Genomic DNA, 23,738 nt, shown 5'->3' with positions numbered 1-23,738 from the left:
TACCTACTGTACCACTACTTGAAAAAAAAAAAAAAAAAAAAAAAAGACCAACTAATCACTTCTGTAAGTACCACTATGATATAAGAATTTCGTCAAGAAACCTTCGCTAGACATGCTCTTTAAGCAGTCAAACAATTAGCTGGGTATATACCAAGTTACTAGAAGAAAAGTATGAAATTAGTTTTCCTAGACCCAATGTTATTTACATATTGAATTAAGAAAAGTATGAAATTAGTTTTCCTAGTCCTCATGGCTCTTTCAAATTAATTAGCTTTCTTCCGTGTCTAGAACTAATTCCCATTTTTGAGGCTCAACCATACAAATTACAAAATGATTTATTATGTAAGAATAACTACGCCATCAAAATCAAAAGGATTTTTCAATTTCTATAGTGGTAGTTCATGTGTTTTTTATTATTATTATTTATGAACGGTGGTTCGTGTGTTTGATATATGATAACCACATGACATGCATGAAATTTATAGAAAATGAAAATTAAATAGGTTCTCCAATGTTCTCTGACTTAATATATACTATATAAAGGAACATAAATATCAAGGTTTAAACATGAACAACTTATATATATATATATATATATATATATATATATATATAAATAATAAAAAAAGGTTTAAATATGAACACACACTATAACGTTGGTGAGCCTTCTCAGTAGTACGTAAAATCATCAGTAATATTGTTATTAATGTAGAACTTCAGATTGATCGTCTGGTTTAGGATTTGACCACTTGCATACACGTATGTTGGCTTTCACAGCCTGCAAACCCAAGAACTTATTGGATTATGAATTTTTTATTAGCTTTATTATATGTAGATGTCATGATATACTATAATATATATAAATATATATATATATATATATATATAAATTGTGAAAATATGTTGAAATGTACCTCATTTTCCCAGTCACATCGTATTGTTATGATGGCCAATATAACAGTCTGAATGACAGTCCCACCGATGATCATTCCAGCCCAAATGCCCTGGTACAACAATTTTAACAAGCATTTTAGAAAAGCTTCATCTAGTTTGAAAAAACTACATACGTGGTGATAAATCTGAAGACTTTTAATGGGAGTTCAAATTTTCTATCTCATTTTTCTTGTTGCTCTATTCTATATTCCACAAATAAAAATTTGCTACATGTTTACCTAATTAATTAAATAGAGAAGCCAAAAAAGCCCCATTTGTTGACAATTTGGGCTGATTTGTACTACACCTCAGGGCCCATTGTAATCTTCTCCATTCCAAGTGTAAGGTCCACATAGCTAGTGTGACCATAGGCTGGCTGTTTTGTACTCCACTTGAGGGCCCATTTTCGGCTCTTCCATTCCTAATGGAAGGTTCACCCCTCTAATTCATTCTCACACAGAGAGAGAGAGAGAGAGAAGATTTCTTTTTAGGCTGAATCAAACCAGCATTTTATCTGAACCTTGGATAAAATGTTGGTCTAATTAAGGACAAGCACAATGCCCATGAGCTAAATAGATTAATGCACAACATTTTTTTTTTCACAACTTTGGTGATAAATTGTAGTGATTTCCATCTAAAATTAATTTGAAACTATCACTAACACTTTTTTATTTTTCACTATTAATAACTTATTACCTCAAAAAAATAATAAATGTTATATATACTTAACTTTTTTATTTTTTATATATATAAAACTAGAAGTAGTATCTTAACCTTTGCCCAGACTATTTCACTTCATGCTCATAAGATATATTGAAAATTCTATAGATTGATAGTGTGGTAATTTGAACTTGAGATCTCTGGAATTATGCCATGTCCAAGACCAACGAGTTTACCAGCTGGGTACATCCTCAGGGTAGTTATATATGCTTAATGAGACCAAGCCTATATCTGTCACAAATCATAATAGCCACTTGGCTTGTGGATGTGGTCCATTAATCCTTTCTATTGCAATGTAATTATATGATATTATAAATGCCTGGGAGAAAAAAACAAAAATCTGATATGAATGAATATGACATTATAAATGATTCCAATCATAAAAAGAAGGCTTTTTTTTTTTTTTTTTTTGAAACGTTAAAGAAGGGTAGTTGGTAAACGTACGTACCATAAGGCTGAGGTTAAAAACCCATCCCATAATGATTCCAAGAGGAAGTCCAATGATATAGTAACACCCAAGATTTACATACGCAACTAACGCCTGCCATCCCGATCCAATAGCTACCCCTGTCAAAGTCAAGAAATCGGATTTATAATTCTATTAAGATTGCTAAGAGCCTTTTTAATTTCAATTTCAGCTTCAGCAAGATTGCTATTGTCTAGTCTGAAGGAAGAATTAAGATTTGAATTTCCTCTCTTATTTGTAACAACTATTAACAAGCAAAAAATAAATCTATGAAGGCCAATGCGGAGAATATTGTAGTTCATTGGAATTGTTGAATCCTTTTCATAAGAAGAGTTTGGGTTTTGAACTTTGAATCACTAGTTGTAAGGGTGAAAAAAATTACAGGCAATAGTTATCAATTTTTTACACTATATTGTTGTTTCAATCAGTCTAAATAGTAACTCTATTGTCAAATAAGACAATTGGAATTCAGTACCACTCACTCTCTTAAAATGTGTTGAGAAATCTCATTTCACGTCCTCACGTACTGTCTTACGCAATAGTATTAGTATAGGGCTGTTAAAAAGACAAAATGGACCGAATAGGACTGAACAAGACCAAATAAGAACGAAGGTGACCGAATGGACCGAACAAGATTGAAAAGGACCGAACAAGACCGAATAAGACTGAAAAGGAACTAATAAGAGCGAAGAGGACTGAAGGGACCGGATAAGACATAATAGGACAACACAGGACCGAATAAGACCGAACAGAACTGATTAAGACTGAATGAGACCGAACAAAAACTACATATATTTTTTAACTGCGAGGTTTCTGTTATTATATTCTCTTTCTCTCAACTGGCTCAACTTCTCTCTCACTCAACCATGACACCATAGTCTCTCTCAGTGTGCCTTGCCTATTTCAATCGGTCTCTTAGAACTTAGAAGGCTCAAGACCGAAGTCTAGACTGGACTGAGCAGGACCGATTGGACCCAGACTGGTTGAGACCGAGGACCCGTATGGAGTATTAGACTATTAGTTAAAGAAAAATTGAAGAAGAAATCTCACCTACTTCTAAGGGTGGAGAAATGGATCTCAATAATGATAGGACACATATTCAATGAGCCTCTAGTGGGCCGAAGGAAATAGAAGTTTTGCACGTTATTGTCACTATTTATTGCCAATTTTCGAAATGAATGTTCAAATTAACGCACCAAAGTATACGTCTTGTTGGCAGTAAACAAAAATCCAAAAGGTACAAAAATATGCTTTATAACTAGGGAAACAATCCCAAAGGTACAAAATTAGACAATCTCTAATTTTGTCCGTTGATTAGACTAATTAAGTGATAAGTGCTCGTTTGAGAGAGCTAATTTACTTTAGTTTTTATTAGGTTTAAAAAAAAAATTAAACAAAAATATAGTTAGTAACTTAGTATCTAAAAAGAATAAGATTTAATTATCGAATTATAAAAATAAAAATTGAACACAAGCCAATTAAATCAAATAAACTAAAAATAAGGTGTGGCATACAGACACTAGGTTTAAAGAAACTCACCTGATAAAACTGGTTGAACACTGTTAAGAAGAATTGTGGCACCTAAGAGGTACAACAACTTATCAACTTCTTGCACCACTTCAGTGTTGGATGTAAATATGTTTGCAAACTCGTCGTGGAAAGTCAAGATTAAGATGCAGAAAAGGAGTCCAATCATTGTGGAATATGCCACAGACACTATACTCGCAAATTGCGCTGCTTTACCATTCCCAGCTCCCAATTCATTGGCTACCCTTACACTGTGAATTTCATTGGCAAAAATTTTGAAATGAAGTTAATAGGTGGAGAGTTTGAGACCATGACTCCATGAGTCCGCATGAAATTTGGCTTCTCAGCTGTGTTCCACATGGGAATCTACGTTTGGAGTTATTGGCAATTTTGACAATTTCATCGATATTGGGTGATCATGCATGCATATCAATAAATATGTCGCAAAAACACCTGTTTTTTTTAATCTATTATTTAAAATTTTCAATATGGGTTTCCATTATTTAAAATTTTAATTACATGATATAAAGATGTGATACTTGATTATAAATGACGTGTCATTAGATTTACATATTTATTTATTTAAAATTTTAATAGGAAGATTTAATTTACATCTGGAAAAAAAAATACTTAAAATTATTGTTGCTACTTGCTAGTTAGCTAAAAGTGGGGCATTAGTTGATTGCATAGCTTCATCCTTTTTGTACGTACTTCTTGTGTTTATGTAGTCCCCTATTTTTTGCATACCTTATTTTGGGGATAATATATATCAATGTTTTGTGTTATTGTTATTATTATTACTTATTTATTTATTTTAAAATGATAGTCACAAGACTCACAATGATATGAGAGAGAAGATTTTAACTCTAATTTTTCTTATAAATGCGGACATGTGATATTCTCATATGGCGGTATGTATGTAGGTTCATTCCAAATTATATTTAAAGATTGATAGTGAAACTAAAAAAGTGTGAAAGGGATGAGAAATGATACCCAGCACCCGCAAGAAAAGCCAAGTGGATCATCATCTCCCACCCAATGATATTCATGCTGAAAAGAGAAGAGATATCAGGAAATTATTAATCATATAGTGTCATATTCAAAGTGCAATTAATCCATAGCCCACATAATAATATGGGACTGAAGTTTGGTAATTGTTGTTGTTGATTTTTTAATAAAATATATTCAAAACTTTAACAAATCATGGAAAATCTCAAACCAGATTGACAAGGCATCCACGGCTATAGTGGCATCCTTTAAGTATCCAGTCATCAAAGTTAGTATTTTGTAGTACCAGAACTCCAAGCTGCATACATCACCAACAAAAAAGAAATTATGAACAATAAACTAACCGAAATAATTGCTGAAAAATAAGTTATCAAAAAAGAGAGGAAAAAAAAAAAACTCTATTTGCAGAAAAGTTTGTGCACAAAATCTCATTTTTATTCTCCTTTTTTTCTCTTTAATTACCTTTTGATAAAATAGGGAAATTTTTCTTTCTGGTTTTCAAATGAATTTTAACATATATATATATATAAAAGATACTAGTGTATTAATTATAATTATGATGTAAAAGAAGTTTATGACCAAATATATATATAAAAGAAATTCACACAGAAAAATGTAAAATATATATTAATATATATATATATATATATCTGAGGTTAGAAGGAGGGGGCAAAGTGGAAAATTTAAGTAAAAAAGTTTTGATCTTTAGAGAGATCCATCTCTATCTATCACTAATATCACTTTTATTCTATACTAATCATAATATATCATGTTAATCAGTTAGTAAAAATGTTATGAAAATGTTTGTATTTTTGTTTTTGTATAGGTATGGAGGAACTAGAAGTACATTATTGAAGAAAGAGGCAGATATATTATATACCAGAGCATGACTCCCGAACCAGCAGAGAGTTTGAGAAACTCCCAGAGCCCTGAAAAGGCTTGCACAGACAAACCAGTCCAAGTTAGAGGACATCCACCACACACAACATACAGATACAACCCAACACCCAAAGTCCACCACGAGATATCCAAAGCAACAATGGCACCAACGAGTCCAAAATCCCACACAATAACGAACAGCCAACTAATCAACACATTGAGCAATAGAGCCACCAAAGCCGTCCATGCAATCACCAAGGTCTTGAGCTGGGACTGTAAGAACCTTTGAACTGGGAAGTAAAATGCAAAGCTGAAGTGTAAAGGTATGAGCCACCGAGCCACCAACCCAGTCTGCTCTGCCACTTCATTGGACAGTCCTATGAGTTTCAAAATGGGACCAGCAAAAACGTAAAAGGGAGAGAGCAAAACACAACATAGGAACAGCACAATCCATGACCTTTGAAGATATATGCCCAACATAGGGTACCTCTTTGCCCCAAAAGCCTGTCCACACAGTGTCTCCAATGCACTCGCCATCCCTAACTAATAAAATGTAGCATATTTGTAAAAATAATAATTAAACAATTAAAATCACTTTTTTTTTTTTGAAAGTTTAAACTTTTGAAACATGTAATAATTTATCTGGCTATTAGAATAAATTGCCTTAAGTATTGAATAATATCTCCACTTATACCAATTTTTTAAATTATTTGCTTTGCCAGCTTTCAACCCTCAAACTTTTGCGATAAAAAGCTATATAAAAAAGTTAATGATTCGTACTCTATTCACTGTAATTTGAAAAAAAAAAAAAAAAAAATGAAACGCACGAAATGCTAAGAATTTTTGCAGGTCTATATCGCAAAAGCTTATTTACTTAATTTCTAGGGTTAAAACTCAGAGAGAGATGAATTACCATGAGGCCAAAACAGAAGCCGAGGATGACATTGATGGCTATGGAGGTGGAAGCAAGTTCAACTTCACCAAGATGACCAGCAAAGGCTTGAGTGATGACATTCATGGAGTAGGAAGCCACCCGGCTGAAAATGGCGGGTCCCACAATGTGCCATAGCTTCTTTGATTCAATCCACACCCTTGATGCGAGGTCTTTAAAAATATGATCTTCATCTTTGATAGACGATTCTGGTAAGAGAGATTGGTTAAGATCTTCATGATGATTGTCCCCGTCAGTAATGCTCCCCATAGAAGAACTATTAGTCTCTTCGCCTAAGTAGTTGGTCCACGAGTAAAGACTAAAGAGAGACTGAGAGGTCTCAGCTAGTTTTCCAAAATTCTTTGGTACGGTGCTTGGTATTTGTAAAAGCATGTAAAATGAGACAATTCCGACAATATTATAGAGTAGTTAGTATGAGCTTTCAACGCGACAGCGAGACTTTGTGGAATTGTCCCCTAAAAGAAATAAAACACGTAACATGCACAATAATCATCCATCAAAAAAAAAAAATGTATATATATATATATATATATAAAAGCAAAGATCTCAGGTAGAAAAATATGAAATTTTACCAAATGACACATTTTATACAAAAAAGAATTGAAATATCTTCAGGTGCTACATCGGAAATAAGAACAATTTAAATATTAACTTTTTGTTTTATTTGATTTAATGTTTCGAGACTTTTCTAATTAAAACGTAAATATTTTTTGTATCTTCTGGTTTAATGTTTTAAGACTATTCCTCTCACACATATACACACAAAATTCTTTGCATTTCAATTCATCATTTTCACCTCTTACACTTGTACTATTTTATATATACCTACCTATAACCCTTCATGCCATCCCATGTCACTACAGCAAAAAATAATTTCATTTACCTTCAATCTTTCGATGATATACCTATCTACCTCTTTCATTTTTGTCTTACTCACCTAATTCTAACTTGTATAAGTTGGCTACAATCAAGAAAGGGACATACATTTTATATTGAGGGAGAATGGCTACTGTGTTCAGGAGAGAGCATATGATTAATATACACGGTTCCCATGCTGGTTTGCTTTTCTACCAAGAGAGCTTGTTTTCCAAAAATCTTTAATATGGTGGTTTGCTTGCATAGTTGCATGGTTAAAAAAATAAAAAATAAAAATAAAAGCATTTAACACATTAGTGACAACTGACAATACATTAATTCGTACAGGTATTTATAAAGTAATTGGTAGCTTGAGTTTTCAAAGCGATAGTGAGATCTTGGCCTAAAGAAAATTAAAAACGTGCAGATATTAATTTCCCTTCCCAAATCTGCTCTAGTGTCAGTGTTTGATGTGACCTGGATCACGTAAAGTGTTTCTCTTATGTTGTGTTAGGGTTTTTAAGGATCCGGATCCTCTCTATTTCTCTCTGAAATGGAGGGTGTCCATTTCATGGACAGGATCTCTTTAAAATAAATCAACGATCTAAAAAATGCCATGTCAATTAAAATAAAAAAGTCTAACTCAACAAATGCAACTATGGTTAACCATATAGTTCACTCAACAAACCCATTTTTTCTGAAAATTTCAAAATCTCTCTCTTCTCCAACTCATCTCCAAGCTTCACTCTCTCTCTCTTAACCCTTCTATTGCCGCTGCCACCATGACCCCGCGTGCCTAGCCATCATTATCGCGCAGGCCAAGTCTCACACTAGTCCAGCATTGCCGGACTGCTCCATCGGCGCAGAAATTGCCTAGTAAGTTTTCCCTCTCTATGATTTTTTTACTAAAAAGCTTTGTTTGGTTGCTGGAAAAATGATGGAAAAAAAAAAAAAAAAAAAGCTATGATACTGCTATATATATATTTTAATGGTGCTGAATTTGGTTTCTTTTTTGTGTGGTTTTATTAGTTGGTTTGAGCTTCGGGATTAAAATTTTTCAGAGCAAGCTCTGCCATTAAAGGATTAAGTTTGGCTCTACTTTGCCTAATTTCAAACTCTTGTTGCTCATTATCATGACAAATCTTTCATCATCAAAATCTCATTTCCTTTTATCATTTTAGCTTGTCGGCTGAGTTAAACCTTTGCTTTCATTGACAAAATATGGTTGATTTGATGCAAAAGGTGCTTCTTTGAATTTCTGTCCAATTCCTGGCTGAACCACTTGAATTCTGTGCAGTAACAATTCTTTTTAAGTTTTACTTACCTTGCAGAAATTTCTGTCCTCAATAGTACTTGTGTATCAGTAGAATTTTGTAGAATTGTCAACTAAATTTTATCATAACATTTTTTGCAGCTTGGCATCATATTTCTACATTGCACCATATGCCCAATGTATCGTAGCTAGCTAGTGCTTGACTTTTTAATTAACATATTACCTATTCTTAGAATTAGCTCTTGAACTGCTTTTGTTTTTTGGTAAGCATAATATTAAATCAAATATCCATTTCAGTTTACTTTATATGATTTCAATTGATCTTGTAATGTTTGTATGCATCACATTATTAAATGGGCTTTTGAGTTGATAGGTCAATATGCTTGTGTGAAGGGGGTTTGAAACATTGAACGTTTGCTTACTGCATATAAAAGCAGAAATATGTGTCATCTAAATTTTTATTATTAAATGGCCTTTTTCATTTTGTTAGTTTCAATAAATACTATAATTTTAAAAACTTTTATTGGACCTCAAGGCTCAGAATTGATGCAATGTGCATGTAGGAACAAGCCTTTTTGAACTCATGTTCTTTTTACACAAAAGTGTTTGGAATTTTGCTTAGCTTCTTACCCAATTCCCTTTCAAATAGAAGGTATGTTTGATAGAAGATATTGCTTTTGTTCTTATGTTGGTTCAGTTTTTCAAATAGAAAGTATGTTTAATTGAAGATAATGCTTTTGTTCTTATGTTAGTTCAGTTTCATGACTAAGTATATGGACCACTTCAAGTGCAAGCTTTATGCGAAGTTCCATGCACTAATTTTTGCCCATTTGTTTTGAAGAAAAGGTTTTGAAGTATCCCATGACTGATTGAAAAAAAAAAATGTATCTTGAAGTTAGCAATGCAAAATTCGCTAATTTTCAGTTTAACTATTGATTGAGATTTGATATAATCTTGCTTGTAGGGCAACTTAGACATTTATTTGTGAAGTTTGTAGCAAATTTTTGATATTTTTTGTAATTGGCTTAGAAGATACTTAAAGATGTTGGTTTTGTGTGTACATGTTTGAGTATTTGTTTAGTTGAACAGTGATCATATATGTGATATATTATTAACATTATGAAAATACGTTTAATGAATTTCAATTTTCTGTGTAATTTCTTAGTAGTATCGTTTGAGGATGGCTGGGCCATTTTAAACTCTATATTTCGGCAAATTTTTCATTTCTTCGTAAGGGTAATTCCATATCTTGTAGAGTAATAGTATAAGAGATAGAAACATATGTAGAGACTTCAATCAAGTTGCGCACGAGTTAGCCCAACATCCTTGCAGGACAGAAAGTTCCCAACTATGGAAGGGTGTTACTCCTTTTATTTCTTTGTTAATCTAATCAGATGTATTGTAGTGCTTAGTCTTTTTGGTTCTGCTTCTGCAGATCCTTGTATGACTGTAACTCTCTTTCTGGTTTTAATGAAAACCAAGCCCACTTTCAAAAAAAAAAAAAAAAAAAGAGATAGAAACATAGACATATATAACAAGAGTTCTATATATTGAAATATACACTTGATTACAAAGGTCATAATATAATGATAATTCTGCACTACAAGTGTCTCCTACTTCTTGACTACACATTCCCGCCATAGTCTGCAATTTTCAGTCACAGACTCATAGCTTGATCACTTTGACTTGTCTCATGATATTCAACTTGCCCCACCCTTTCTTGGTATGATGTCTCTTCATTATATAAGTCCTTTTGATATCAAAACTCTAGAATCTGAAGTTTCACGACACATGAAATGCAGTCCCATAGAATACCTAACACTTTGACAGTCTTTCCCCTCAAGTAATTGATGATTCAAAATAACGCAGAAAGTATACCAAAGATTGATGAAACCTACAGGCAATATCCAAAAAATGCCAATTCTGCATATTATAAACTTCCCCATTATTTCCAACTGGTTGAACTATAATAATCAAGTAAAACAAAGAGCTTGTATTTTGATGATTGCTCACAACCCAATACCATGTTTTAAGGGGGTAAAAGAAAGAAAATAGTCAACAACAGATTGAAAGCCAAATTGAACATTCACAGTATCTTACATCTGAGTGTATGCATTCTCAAGCCAATATAATTGACCTTATAACTGACAACGCTTTAAGCTTGAAAGGTGAATTAGTGCATTCATGCTTGCTTATTAGATAAAATTGTCAAATTTTTCCTTTTTCTTTACCCCTTAACCGATTAAAAATCAGATTGAGACGCAAACAACTAAATGAAAAGTTATGATAACATAACAAATTGGAAGATGAGGCAGATAAAAGGAGAGTTTTCCCTAGTATATGCATAAACACTGATGATACTTCCTCCCCTGTAATTATTTTTCATAATAATACAAGGCTAATCGTACTAGGTGCTTAAAAAATCACTCATGCCTTTCTTTTATGTGGTCATTTTCACGTCTTTTTTCTTAACTTATGCAAAGCATATGGAGTATTTTGCAATAATTATTTCTTCACTCATCCTTTTATCTAGTAAGCAAGCATGAATGCACTATCTCTGTCTCTTCCTATTTTCATTTTATTTTAGTTTTCCCTATTTTACTTTCATTTCCCATACACCATTTGATTGATATGCTATAGGAACTAAAATTTCCTTCAAAAAAAAAAAATCACATTTATCAAACCGTTTACTCATATGATTCCTCACTATCACTGTGTAAAAAAATAAATAAATAAAAGAAAATAAAGTAAACCCTTTTCTTCAAATTTCAATACAGCTTTTGACAAATTTTTGTGTAGCTAAGCTGTGAATTTGTGATTCTCGTTTCCTTTAGAGTTCTTGAATTGGAACCCATTGTTTTTATTAGCAAGAAGATTGTGTTTTTCTTTTTTCTTTTGTGGGTTAAAATATTCTATATCGTTTCTGGGATTGTTGAACTTTGTTTCTAAGACACTAAAAGAGAAGGAAGAAACTTGGGTGTGGTATCAAAAATATAACCCATAAATCCCATTGCTTTAAGAACAAATTCAGATAAAAAAATCCATAAATCCCCCAAAAATCTGAAACACCCCACCAAGATTAAAACCAAAAGCTTAAAAAAAAAAAAAAAAAAAAAAAAAACACTCACACACACACACACACAACAAGAAACCATTCTAAAAAAAAAAAAAAAAAAAAAAAAAAAAAAAAAAAAAAAAACCAAATTCAGCACCAACAAATCAATCAGAAAATAGTAGTATCATAGTTTTTTTTTCCCTTCATTTTTCCAACAACCAAAACAGAGCTTATCAATAAAAAATAAATAAAATATAAAAAATCAGAGAGAGAAACTTACTGGGCAGTGGCTATTCCAGCGGAGCAGTTTGATGATGCTGGGCTATGAGATGTGGCCCCCGTGACAAAGGTGGTTTGGAACGAGGGTAATGGTTGCAGGCTTGCAGCGGCAATGGCAGGGTTGAGAAAGAGTGGAGCTTGGAGATGGGTTGGAGAAGAGAGAGATTTAGAAAAAAAATTGTTTAGATCAGGCGGGTTTACTGAGTAAAGGTTAACCATATTTGAGTTTGAGCATGTTAAGTTTTAATTGACGTGGCATTTTTTAGATCGTTGACTTATTTTAAAGAGATCCTGTCCATGAAATGGACACTCTCCATTTCAAAGGGAAATGGAGAGGATCCGGATCCGTTTTGTTCTTACTTCTTTGTGTGTGTAGGCGCGCATGATTTGTTACTCTTAGTCTTAGGCTTTGTTTGGTAGCCGTACGTGAATGTGAAAGTATGGTGATCAAGATCATTCAATTGTTCACAGTTGGTAGCTATGAATTTTTGATTAGATGCTTGCAGTGATCAATGCAACTACTTGTCCAATTAAAGGGTTGATAAAGGAATTAAAACGAGTGAAAATGAGTATTGAGTCCTATCTACCTTCTTTGTATGAAATACAATTTTGTTTTTCTTATTTATTTTTTTTTTGTATATTACTACTTTACCAATCATAATATGTAATAGAATGAGTGTATTAAAAAAATGAAAAGAAAATCAGTATATCTTTTTTTTTTTTTTTTTTGAGGAATTAAAGAAGGAAGAAAATGGAATATGGTTATAATAATATTACTATTATATCTAGGGACGGAACCAGGACTTAAGGTTAGAGAGGGTGGCTTTGTTGTTGGTTGTATGCAGTAACTTTAGCCTCTGGCTCTATTGCTTAACAGCTAATGGTTTTTTATTTATTTATTTGTGTTTTTTATGTGTGCGTTTAGGTATGAACAAAATTATTTTGTTTAAATTTTTTTGAAGGGTTAGGTTGTTTGTTTTGGGTAAAATTAGTTGATTGAGCTTAATTGTTTTAGTTTTACTATTGATCATTTTTGTTGTTGGGTAATTTTTTGGGCTTGTTTATTTTGTTTTAGATTTTAGATCTGGTCTTTAAAAATTGTTAATATAGTGAGTGGTTATTAATAAGTAAAAATGTAATTTAAGTAATGGGCTCAGATGCAAACTGATAAGAATTTACTACTTCAATAGTTTGTAAAAATATTGTAGAAAAATTTGTAACTATAATAGTACTCTTAAAAGAATCAATGATGTTAGGTTCTAAATGTTTAGAACAATTGGCAAATCGTGAACACAAACTTGTCTAGATATAGATCTTAGAGTCTATAGGTTTTATTAGACAATGCTCAATGTGATTCAAGTCAAGATTCAAAAACATACAAGCTGCAGGAAGAAGATTTCATAATCTGTCTGGCTCGACCGATCGAAAGACAGGCTCGACCGATCGAAAGTCGTATCTGTAGAATTTTAATTAAACCCAAACAGCAGTCCAAGCCTATTTAGGATTAGGGTTTCTAATCTACTTCTCCCAGTATATAAAGGAAACTCTAAGCACGTTTTTGTGTGGTTTTTCAGAGCGAAAAGAGTGTGCCTCTTTTGTATTTAGGGTTTAGTTCCTAAAAATCTCTCTTATGTCTTCTACCGGTGCTATTCCTTGAAGAATCTCAAGATCCGGTATTGTAGAAGTTACTACCTTCTCTTGTCATCAAAGGTGTTGATGATCTAAACCTTCAAGGGTGGTCTTGGAGTCACAAACAGGAGAGTTTGTGTTGCTAAACCTTTGAGTGGGATCTCAAAGTCACGAACGGGGGTGTTTGTGTTTTGCAAAAGCCAAAGAAAGAAGGAGTCCGTGGATTCGGAGCTTGCACGTGGTCGTGTCAGTAAGTTCTACTGGTTGGTAGCATTAGGAAGTCGAGCGGGGGTGCTTGTAAGTCCTTTTGTATGAATTTCGATTCTTTCTAGTGGATTTGCTTTTTACCTTGAGGATAGCTAGGTCAAATCCTCCCCAGGTTTTTACCGGTTTGGTTTCCTGGGTGATCATATCGTGTGTTATTTATTTTCCGCTGCTTTGCATGATATGATTGTTTGATTGTGATAACCTAGACTTGGAATTTGGACTAAGTAACAACTTGGCTAATTAACTAGGTTAAATCAATTGTTTTAAGGGGTCTAAAAACTGTCAAGTGGTATCAGAGTGGGTAGCTCTTTTGTTGTTGATCCTTTGATCACTGAGCTGATCCTTGACCCCTGTTATCATGGATAATTTGAAGTGCCTTTCTGATCATGTTTATGCTCATGCTTCTGTTGATTTTATTGATGCCTGTGAAACTCTTCGTAAGGAATTATTGAAATCTATGAAAATTGCTAAGAAATTCAAGGAAGAGTTAAAATTGACTAATCTTGAAAAAGAGGAATTGATTGTTAGATTAGATGAATCTAATAAAAAGAATGAATTTTTGAGAAATCAAATTTCCTCTCAAGATGAGAAGATGAAAAGGTTGGAACAAGAGTTAGATGAATCTAAAGCTAAAATTGAAAATTTGACTTGTACCAAGTCTGTTGTTGATAACAAAAGTGTTTCTGTTTCTCTTAAGCCTAAAACTGAGAAAGTTTATATCCCTCTTTTTAAGAGGAAAAATAAAGAAAAGGCTTATTTTGCTAGGTTAGACAAAGGTAAAAGTTCTGATGTTGACGCTGATGTTTTTAAACCTATGTCTAAACCTACTGTTAGAGAGCATAATAAATTTGTTTTTGTGCCTACTTGTCACCTTTGTGGTGTTGTTGGTCATATTAGACCAAATTGTTCTTTGTTGAGGCAAAAACCAAAATCTGAGACTAGACTTATTATTAGGAATACTGATGTTCCTAAATTTGTTCCTGTTTGTCACTTTTGTGGTGTCTCCGGTCACATTCGTCCTGATTGTCATAAATTGAAATTTAAGCATTCAATGTTTCAATCTAGGATATGTGATGATATTTCTCCTGCCATAAGTCCATATAAATTGTTTCATATTCTTTTGAAAAATTTGAGCTTGTTGGCTTGTGAAAGGAATTTGCAGGATTTCAGTCTTTCTCAGAAGATTGGTGTAATCCCTCAAATACACTCTTTTTCACATGGATTTTCACCTACAAAGTCGAAGACTCGTGCTATATGGGTGAGAAAAAATTCTCTAAAGTGAGTGTCGCTGACTTGTCCCTGATTTAATTCTTTCAATTGTTTATGGACATGTCTTGTTTTTGTTTTTTGTTGTTGTTTTGTTTCTTTTAGAATATTTTTTTTAATAAAAAAATCCAAAAACATTGAAAAAAATTTCAAAAAGACAAAAATATTTTATTTTGTGTCTTGTTTTATTTGTTTTGAGGACTACATGAATTATGATATCTCTCTTGATTTAGAACATGCTTGACATTGTGAAGAAACTTGAAAGCTATTTTTGATTTTACGTGAGTATGTATTAGTTTGTACATATACTCAAGGGTTAATTAAGAAATTGATATTTCTTGTTTATGTACCCTCTATAGCTTAGTTAAGCACTGTCATGCATTGCATTTGCATTGTTTTGTTAGCATAATGTGTGCTTTTAGTTTTCGGTATAAATTTTTTTTACCAAAAAGTTTTTTTGTGTTTTGTATTTCACATCTTGGATTTATAATCAAGGATTGGCCATATTATCTTTACATAACAAGTTTATGTACCTTGTTTAGCTTTGATGAGCTTACTTATTGCACTTTACTAGTTGAAACTTTGTAGTGCATGTTGTGTGGGAAAGATGTGTATGGTTTTTGATTACTATGTCTTAATCTTGAAGTCACATGTTTTTAAATGTTGGACTTGATTCTTTTGAGAAAGGCATAAATAACCATCTCACCACTGTTCACTAGCCAATCATGAAAACTTTAGTACATATCATAAGATTTCGTGCTCGAGAAAATGTAACACATGCACAAAAAGAACATAAGGTGTAGCCTCGGTTTAATTGCTTAATGCTTAAAACTGGTGTGTACTATTAGGCTTGATGTCAAATCACATAATTAAAATTGGTGTGTATATTATGAGGCAAATCAAGAAACTTACATGATTGCAAGCTTATGATCTAGGAGATGTGGGAGTTATATGATGTAACTCTTTAGGTGATAGTCTCTTTTAAATTCTTTGTGATGAATTTTGTAGACTCTGTGATTGATTGCCATTCACATATTACCTCACATGTATCTCAAGTCTTTGCTAGTTGCACACACTACATAAGTTACTCTTTGCTAAACTTGGTACATTATATTGTGTGTGATCTTGTTGTGGCCATCCAAGATTAAAAGTTCCTTGATTTTAATGCAAAATGTGTTTAATGTTTGTGCTTTGAGGACAAATTGATTGAAAATCTTGATTTTGGAAGATCTGGGTTGAATTCAAGTGTTTTTGAAAAACTTTTCGTCTCATACTCATGCATTTTTTATATAAAACAATGTGCTTTGAGGAGTTTCTGCATTAAAATGCTATGTTTTTCAAAAATCTGATTTTTCCAGACTTTCGATCGATCGAACCTGTTTTTCGATCAATCGAAATTGCGATTAAAATTTTTGGTTTGAGTCTGCCTGACTCGATTGATGATAGATCGATGCTCGATCGATCGAAACTGAAAAATTTCAGTTTTTAATTATTTGACCAAAATTTTTTTCCATGCATCATTTGTGTTTAGGATTCACATGCATTGCATTGTTTTTGTATCCATCTTGCAGTTTTGTAATCATATCTCTCATTATTTTCACACATAACATGCATACACTTTGCTACATTGGGTACTCAATTTGATCAAAAAATTGATTGATTAATTTTTGAGCTATGTACTTTCTAGTATATGCTATTTTTATGTGTGAACTGTAGAAAATATTTTTCTTAAGAGATATGATGGATAATCAATGTGCAAATATTTTCTCTACTCATGCAATTGTTTATGGGTCACATAGTGCCATGTTTGCATTTTATTGATAGAGAGAATATTTTTTCTTCATGTGTATCCTCAACTTAGTTTTTTTTACAAAAACTTGGTTTGTGTCTTTTTATTTATCCCCAACTCCTTTATTTTTCCTCAAAACTGTTTTTCCCAAAACTTGTTCTGTTTTTCCTATTTTTATAGGGGGAGAAATTTTTTTTAACCTTTGTGGTTCATAGGGGGAGTTGTCTCTATTTTCTCTTACTTTCTTGCGTATGTTTTCTGTTTACCTTCTGATTGGGTAGTCTTTGTCAATACGTGACAAAAAGGGGGAGAAATAGATGACCTGTTTGTTTTGTTTAGAGGGAGAATATAAAAACTTTTTGATGTATCTAACTTAGGGGGAGAGTTAGAATTTAGTGTTGTTTTTTATATTCTGTGTCATATTATTGTTTATATGTCTTTCTTTCCACACATGCGGTGATGTGTTTGTTGAGTGTTTCAAGAAAGACAGGTGCATTCTGATCAAGACCTTCTACCTCTTCTTGCAACTTCTAGGTTAGGAGTCTTAGATTGGGATTTGTGATGTAATTGGGCATTTTATTGTATTGGGTTGTTCTTGTATTTTAGCATTTCATTTTGTATGAAAGTTTTGTCACGAATTGCCAAAGGGGGAGTTTGTTAGGTTCTAAATGTTTAGAACAATTGGCAAATCGTGAACATAAACTTGTCTAGATATAGATCTTAGAGTCTATAGGTTTTATTAGACAATGCTCAATGTGATTCAAGTCAAGATTCAAGAACATACAAGCTGCAGGAAGAAGATTTCATATTCTGTCTGGCTCGACCGATCGAAAGACAGGCTTGACCGATCGAAAGTCGTATCTACAGAATTTTAATTAAACCCAAACAGCAGTCCAAGTCCATTTAGGATTAGGGTTTCTAATCTACTTCTCCCAGTATATAAAGGAAACCCTAAGCACGTTTTTGTGTGGTTTTTCAGAGAGAAAAGAGTGTGCCTCTTTTGTATTTAGGGTTTAGTTCCTAAAAATCTCTCTTATGTCTTCTACCGGTGCTATTCCTTGAAGAATCTCAAGATCCGGTATTGTAGAAGTTACTACCTTCTCTTGTCATCAAAGGTGTTGATGATCTAAACCTTCAAGGGTGGTCTTGGAGTCATAAACAGGAGAGTTTGTGTTGCTAAACCTTTGAGTGGGATCTCAAAGTCACGAACGGGGTTGTTTGTGTTTTGCAAAAGCCAAAGAAAGGAGTCCGTGGATTCGGAGCTTGCACGTGGTCGTGTCAGTAAGTTCTACTGGTTGGTAGCATTAGGAAGACGAGCGGGGGTGCTTGTAAGTCCTTTTGTATGAACTTTGATTCTTTCTAGTGGATTTGCTTTTTACCTTGAGGATAGTTAAGTCAAATCCTCCCCAGGTTTTTACTGGTTTGGTTTTCTGGATGATCATATCATGTGTTATTTATTTTCCACTGCTTTGCATGATATGATTGTTTGATTGTGATAACCTAGACTTGGAATTTGGACTAAGTAACAACTTGGCTAATTAACTAGGTTAAATCAATTGTTTTAAGAGGTCTAAAAACTGTCAAATGATATTGTTAAGAGGGCAATGTGTAATTTTATAGAACAAAATTGCTAAAATTGATACCTATGTATATATTAATATATATATATATATATATACATATTTTTTTAAAAAAAAATTTAGGGGGCACCATTGCCCCTCCTTATCCAAGTCTCCCTCCGTCCTAATTATATCAAATTCCTCTTCCTCTATCTTACATAAAGTTTTTCACTCTATGCTTCACCAACTAACAATAATATGTATTTCACTATTTTTTTTTCCCTTTAAACTAACATGAGAGAGTGTTTTTATGTTTTAATGGAAGCATATGTCTAGTTTGAAGATTAGTCTAAAGATCCAATGGTAGAAGTCACATGGGTCATCATCTACTAGCCTAACAGGAATATAAATACAGTGAGTGAAATCCTCTATTAGATGACCCATGTGACTTCTACCATTGGATCAAAGGTTTGGTATGAAATGGCATTTCATACCAAATCCTAATATAAATTTTGGGTATCAAAACATAACAAAATTAGGAGTGGGAAAAACACCGAAATTCCCAAAATAGAAGAAGAATTTGATCTTTATTATGTCATTTCATAGAGGGTCAGGCTTGGGTCCAGTTGAACTCGTTGAGATAATGACATATGTCTACTTTTAAACACGTGTCACCATTTGATCAGGTCTAGTGCACTGATGTACTATTGGATGTTTAAAAGGCTGAAGCTAATGGTGGTAATCTTAGGAAATTCAAATTTTATTGTTCATTCTATACATTAACCTAGTCTATGACAATTAAAAAAAAAATTAGAAAAGACAATCTTGAAGAAAAAAAGTACTTATTTTATTTCTTTAGGTATGATTTTGGATAGAATAAACTTTGTTATTAAAAGTATTTTGCAATCTTTTCTGTGGATTTGGTTGATAATCTCGTATCTGTTAATCTATGATTATTATTTTCTATTGCTTGACTAGGGAAAAAAGAATATATTAATTATGGTGATGGGTTAACCACTCCCTTAAGATAAAACATGTTTCCCATTTAGGGTCTATAATCTACTGACTCTACATAATAAAGACTCCCCTACGTTTATTTATTTATTTTTTTTTAGCCTTCCTTTTAGCTAGGTACCTATGTATAGGCTAGATTCTCAAAAAAAAAAAAAAAAAAAAAAAAAAAAAAAAAAAGTATTGGCTCAGTAACTATGTCTATAAGACATATAGTTAGTATATACTAACAATTTTAAAAAAAAATATATGTGATCATACTAACACTAATGGATTGGATCCTATTAGAACTCTGCAAATTCTATAAAAATATATATATATATATATATATATATTAAAAGAAAGTATAAAAATAATGTGGCTTCAAAATTCTGGTGCATGGTAGCAGAAAAGAAGCTCTTGCTTCGAGCTGAGGGAGCCTGAACCCCATGATGAGAGCTATTTGGAACCCACCCTTTTTATTTCCTTGTTTTCTTAGGAAAATATTGTAGTAGCCGAACTTGATGGTGCTGGATAGTGTGTGATTTGGTGTTATTTATTTAAGCAAGCCTGACTCAGCCCAATGCTCATAAAAGAAAGTGGGCCAAGCCACAGGCCTCAAAATAAAAATGGGTGTCCTTTTGAAGTTTTTGCTGAGCTTGGACAACCTTTTAAGGTTAAAGGTAGCAGTTGCTAACAATTTAACCCATGGGCAATCAATTCTTGCACAATTCCACGTAGCACCAGTATAGGCCCACACCAGAAACCCATTCAATGACACCTATATTTAGTGGTGCGAATTAGAGGCATCAAGGCTCACAATAATCGGTCATTCAAGTCTGTTTGCAAACTTTAATTAATGAGCTAACTCATATCATAAGTATCGTAATTTTTTTTAGACAATAGGTAACATTAAAAAAATTCCATTTTTAAGTCAACGTTATGATAATTATACATAGTTGGTTGGAAATAAAAAATAAAAAATAAAGAAGAAGACTATACCTAGTTGGTTTAAAAAATCTTTATTACAAATTTATATGAAATCTTGTGGTAAAATATTGGTTGAATGACTAAATTCAACATTTTTAACAGCTTTAATTTTTTTTAATTAAATGTTAGTTTTTTATGGTATCAAGAGGAGGTGTTAGAAAAATGGAACATCTCACATGTTTGGCTTCATTTAAGAGAAATCTATATATATAAAATATATCTAATAAGAGGTAAAGCAGAGAGAAAATCCAATTAAATTTCAAATTGGAATTCAATTAGAGTCTAATTTTGCGCCATGAGTCTCATCTAATCTAAATTTTAGAATTTTGGGCCAAGTGAGTTAATTTGTTTTAAAAATTGAATTTCAATTAGAGTTTAATTTTGTGCCACGTATTCCATCTAATCTAAAATTTTAAATTTTTGTGTCAAATTAGTTAATTTAATGTAGAAAACGAGGAGTTCAATATAATAAACCATAAAAAACACAATCATATAACTAAAAAAAATTCAAATTTATAAGCCATCTATATATATATATATATTAATAAGTAAAGTTTAGAGAAAATTGAATTAGAATTTGAAATTATAATCCAATTGTGCACCATGTGTTTAAATTTATGTGAGAACTACACCATAATTATCCACTTAAACTTGTACCATGTGTCTACTTAAGTTTTTTAATTTTTGTGTCAAGTGACTTAGTGAGTGCAAAATACTAAGAATCTAATATTAATGAACTATAAATTTTTTTAAAAAAATCACATATACTCGATAAAAATCACCACATCTTTCTCAAAAAATAAATAAAATAAAAATCACCACAAAACAAAAATCACCACACGTTCTATCTTTTTAAAAATTAGAAGAAAAAAAATGATCATAAGTAGTATTAAATTTAGGTAAGAATTTTAATATGTGATTGTAGGGTGTTGGTTTTGAGCGTTCTTCCTATTGGATGAAAGGTCTCAAGCACAGCTGGCACAATACAATGAATTTTTAGAGAGTGGGCCTAAGAACTAGGTGTTGGTCTAAACCACAATCACTACACATGGTTGGGTGTGGACGGACCAATGAGGAAATGGGTTCAAGCCTGAAATGTTGTCCTCGAGTGTTTCGTCTGAGGAACTTGATGTTCTTCTTCTTCCACTTTCAGTACTAAGTTCCTGTGGTTTTACAAGACCATGCGGACTGCTACCGTTTTCTCATTTTTCTCTCTCCCTGTCCCTTTCTCGCGACCCCCCATTCTTGGGGGGTCTCTCCCATTATATACTTCTTTCCAGTCGATCCTGACCCTCTATCTGTTGATTGTGCAGGCCATTACTCGAGTGCTCGTCCCATCAGCCACCTTTCTAAACCTTCTATGAGTTGCGGCAACCAAGGCTATACTGTTCAAGGGTCCTTTCATCATTAATGCGGCCAAGACGTTAGTTGGGCACATTAAATGCGGAGGTGACAGCTTTTCCTTCAACTGCTCCTACTCCATACCCACGTGTACGTCCTGCTGTACTCGTCCTTTCTTCGAGAATCGCTCAGGGAGGCTGCCTTTGATGGTGTGCCGTTCTTTCCCACTGGAGTCTAAAACATCGAGGACAGAATTGTCCTCAGCAACATCTCTAGACCATTTGGATTTTCAGCGCATGTCCTCGAATATTTCTTTCTTCGGCGCGGGCCTTGGGCTAAGCATAGAGTGGGCCGGGGTCGCCAAGTTCTCTGGCCCCACAATAGCCCCTCAAAATCCTGCTGTCTGGATCCTCGGATAGAGATGAGGGTTTTGGTAACATCAGGCTCCTGTCATGGCTTGTCACGTCCTGTCCTTCATTAATGCTAGAGTCTTTTCGTATGCCCGAGACGCGTTTCTGGCGCCTTGGTATATGAAACGTGTCTTCAATGAATGCTGTCGGCTCCATGCTCCCCACGTTTAATGGTGCGATGGTGATTTCTACGGTTGAGATTTCCTCACCTTTATGGGCGGGAAAACCTGCACAGTTATTTTTAATGGGAGGTATAAATTCCCATTTGAACGGACTTGTCTCTTTACTTTTGCACCTAAGAATTCTTGCGTATATATCCTGAGTTCAATTAAACTTCCAGCCAAACTCAAGTTTCTTTCCAGTATAAAGAGCCTGTCCGAGGAGCTTTTCCTCATTTCTGTAAGTTTTCTTCGCTTTTCAACTTGTGCTTTCCTTCTTCTAAGTTTATCTTTCTCTTGCTCCTCTCTCTCTTTCGTCATCCCCTAGGTCTCCTTGGCGGTTTCTAGGGATGGGTAAATTAAAAAAGTTGGTTGAGACCGAAGAGGCGATGAAAAATTTATCGTCGATTATAGGATACCCCCCAATGTGGGTCTGAGGTACTGTGAGGAAGGGGAGTGGCATTTTAGGAGAAAAACGGGTGAGGTGGTGATCCCCATACTTGCTTTTATAGAGGGGGGAGCGTGAGAATACCCATGGGGCCAGTGATGAGGGATTACCTTAGGCACTTCCGCTTAGTCCCCACCCAATGTGCTGCTAACGTGTTTAGGATTCTGGGTTGTGTAGATGCCTTAAACGAGAAAATGGGGCTAAGGTTAACCCACCACGATGTGAACTGGTTCTACAACCTCCAACTCCTGAAAGGCAAGTCCTACTATTTGAAGACGAGGGACGATAAGGTTTGGCTTATTCAATGCCTCCCTGAGTCCAGCAAAGGGTTAAACAAGGACTTTCTCATCATGTCTGGGGGGTGGCACGATGGCCTTCCTTGCCCCATAGTGGAGGGGGAGCCAGGTGGGGTATTTAGAGTGGGAGAGGGATGACCCCCCCTCTCTTTTTTTCCATCACGTTTTGCACGGTTTGGTTACTGATATGAACATGCCTTCTTTTTGCAGATCCGCACGCCTTTCAGCGGCACTTCCTTCTGATCAACAAGGAAGATTTGGAAACTATTCTCAGGGCGGCGATTTTTGTAAACGAGGCGGACAACCAAGTCAGGGCTGCTCACGAGATCTTAGGGTACGCTCCTATCCAGAGGTAATTCGCCGACCCGAAGTACGTGATCAGAGCAAACGATCCCAGGCTTCAAAGAATCACTGTAGTTAAGCACGGGTTTCTGATTCCCGAGGGGTCTTCTGTCCCGGAGGGCATCCCGTTGGCCGCCTCTTCTTCATCCCACCAAGTGGCGGAAGTCGAGAGTGATTCGGGTTTACCCGAAGAAGGATTCGGTGCATTTGACCAGGCTAGTTCATTTGCGGATCCCGTTGGTAACTTGGGTGACCCCGACCTTTCTGAGGCAAATTTCTTGTTAGCGGGGACATCATCTCAAACGG

General features: G+C 33.9%; 1 protein-coding gene across 4 annotated transcripts; it reads right to left on the bottom strand.

Moving 5' to 3' along the window:
• Positions 1 to 578: 578 nt before the first annotated feature.
• Positions 579 to 6,880, bottom strand: LOC126709025 (protein DETOXIFICATION 27-like). 4 transcript variants are annotated; one of them, XM_050409091.1, is made up of 8 exons: positions 6,447 to 6,880; positions 5,535 to 6,076; positions 4,866 to 4,952; positions 4,640 to 4,696; positions 3,659 to 3,897; positions 2,102 to 2,220; positions 915 to 1,004; positions 579 to 778 (listed from the first exon to the last, which is right to left on the bottom strand). In XM_050409091.1, exons 1-8 carry the CDS (start codon positions 6,855 to 6,857, stop codon positions 704 to 706), a joined length of 1,620 nt encoding a protein of 539 aa, XP_050265048.1. In that variant the 5' UTR covers positions 6,858 to 6,880; the 3' UTR covers positions 579 to 703. The 4 variants fall into 4 exon arrangements, with proteins under 4 accessions (XP_050265048.1, XP_050265072.1, XP_050265054.1 ...); XM_050409097.1 differs by having other exon boundaries at positions 589 to 778; positions 2,098 to 2,220; XM_050409115.1 differs by lacking the exon at positions 2,102 to 2,220 and having other exon boundaries at positions 582 to 778.
• Between the last annotated feature and the right edge of the window lie 16,858 nt (positions 6,881 to 23,738).

The sequence above is a fragment of the Quercus robur genome, chromosome 2, assembly GCF_932294415.1.
Source record: "Quercus robur chromosome 2, dhQueRobu3.1, whole genome shotgun sequence".
In the NCBI taxonomy this organism is placed as follows: Eukaryota; Viridiplantae; Streptophyta; class Magnoliopsida; order Fagales; family Fagaceae; genus Quercus; species Quercus robur.
Note: the sequence above shows the minus strand (reverse complement) of the source record. Positions and strands in the feature narration are given on the sequence as shown.

Bases quoted from the DNA above. Each gene is read 5' to 3' on its own strand.
- LOC126709025 (XM_050409091.1), bottom strand. From the start codon at position 6,857: ATGCTTTTACAAATACCAAGCACCGTACCAAAGAATTTTGGAAAACTA. The intron at 4,953-5,534 runs GTATATAATATA...TGATGTATGCAG, and splicing joins GGTTCGGGAGTCATGCTCTG to CTTGGAGTTCTGGTACTACA. The intron at 779-914 runs GTACATTTCAAC...TTGGGTTTGCAG, and splicing joins GATGTGACTGGGAAAATGAG to GCTGTGAAAGCCAACATACG.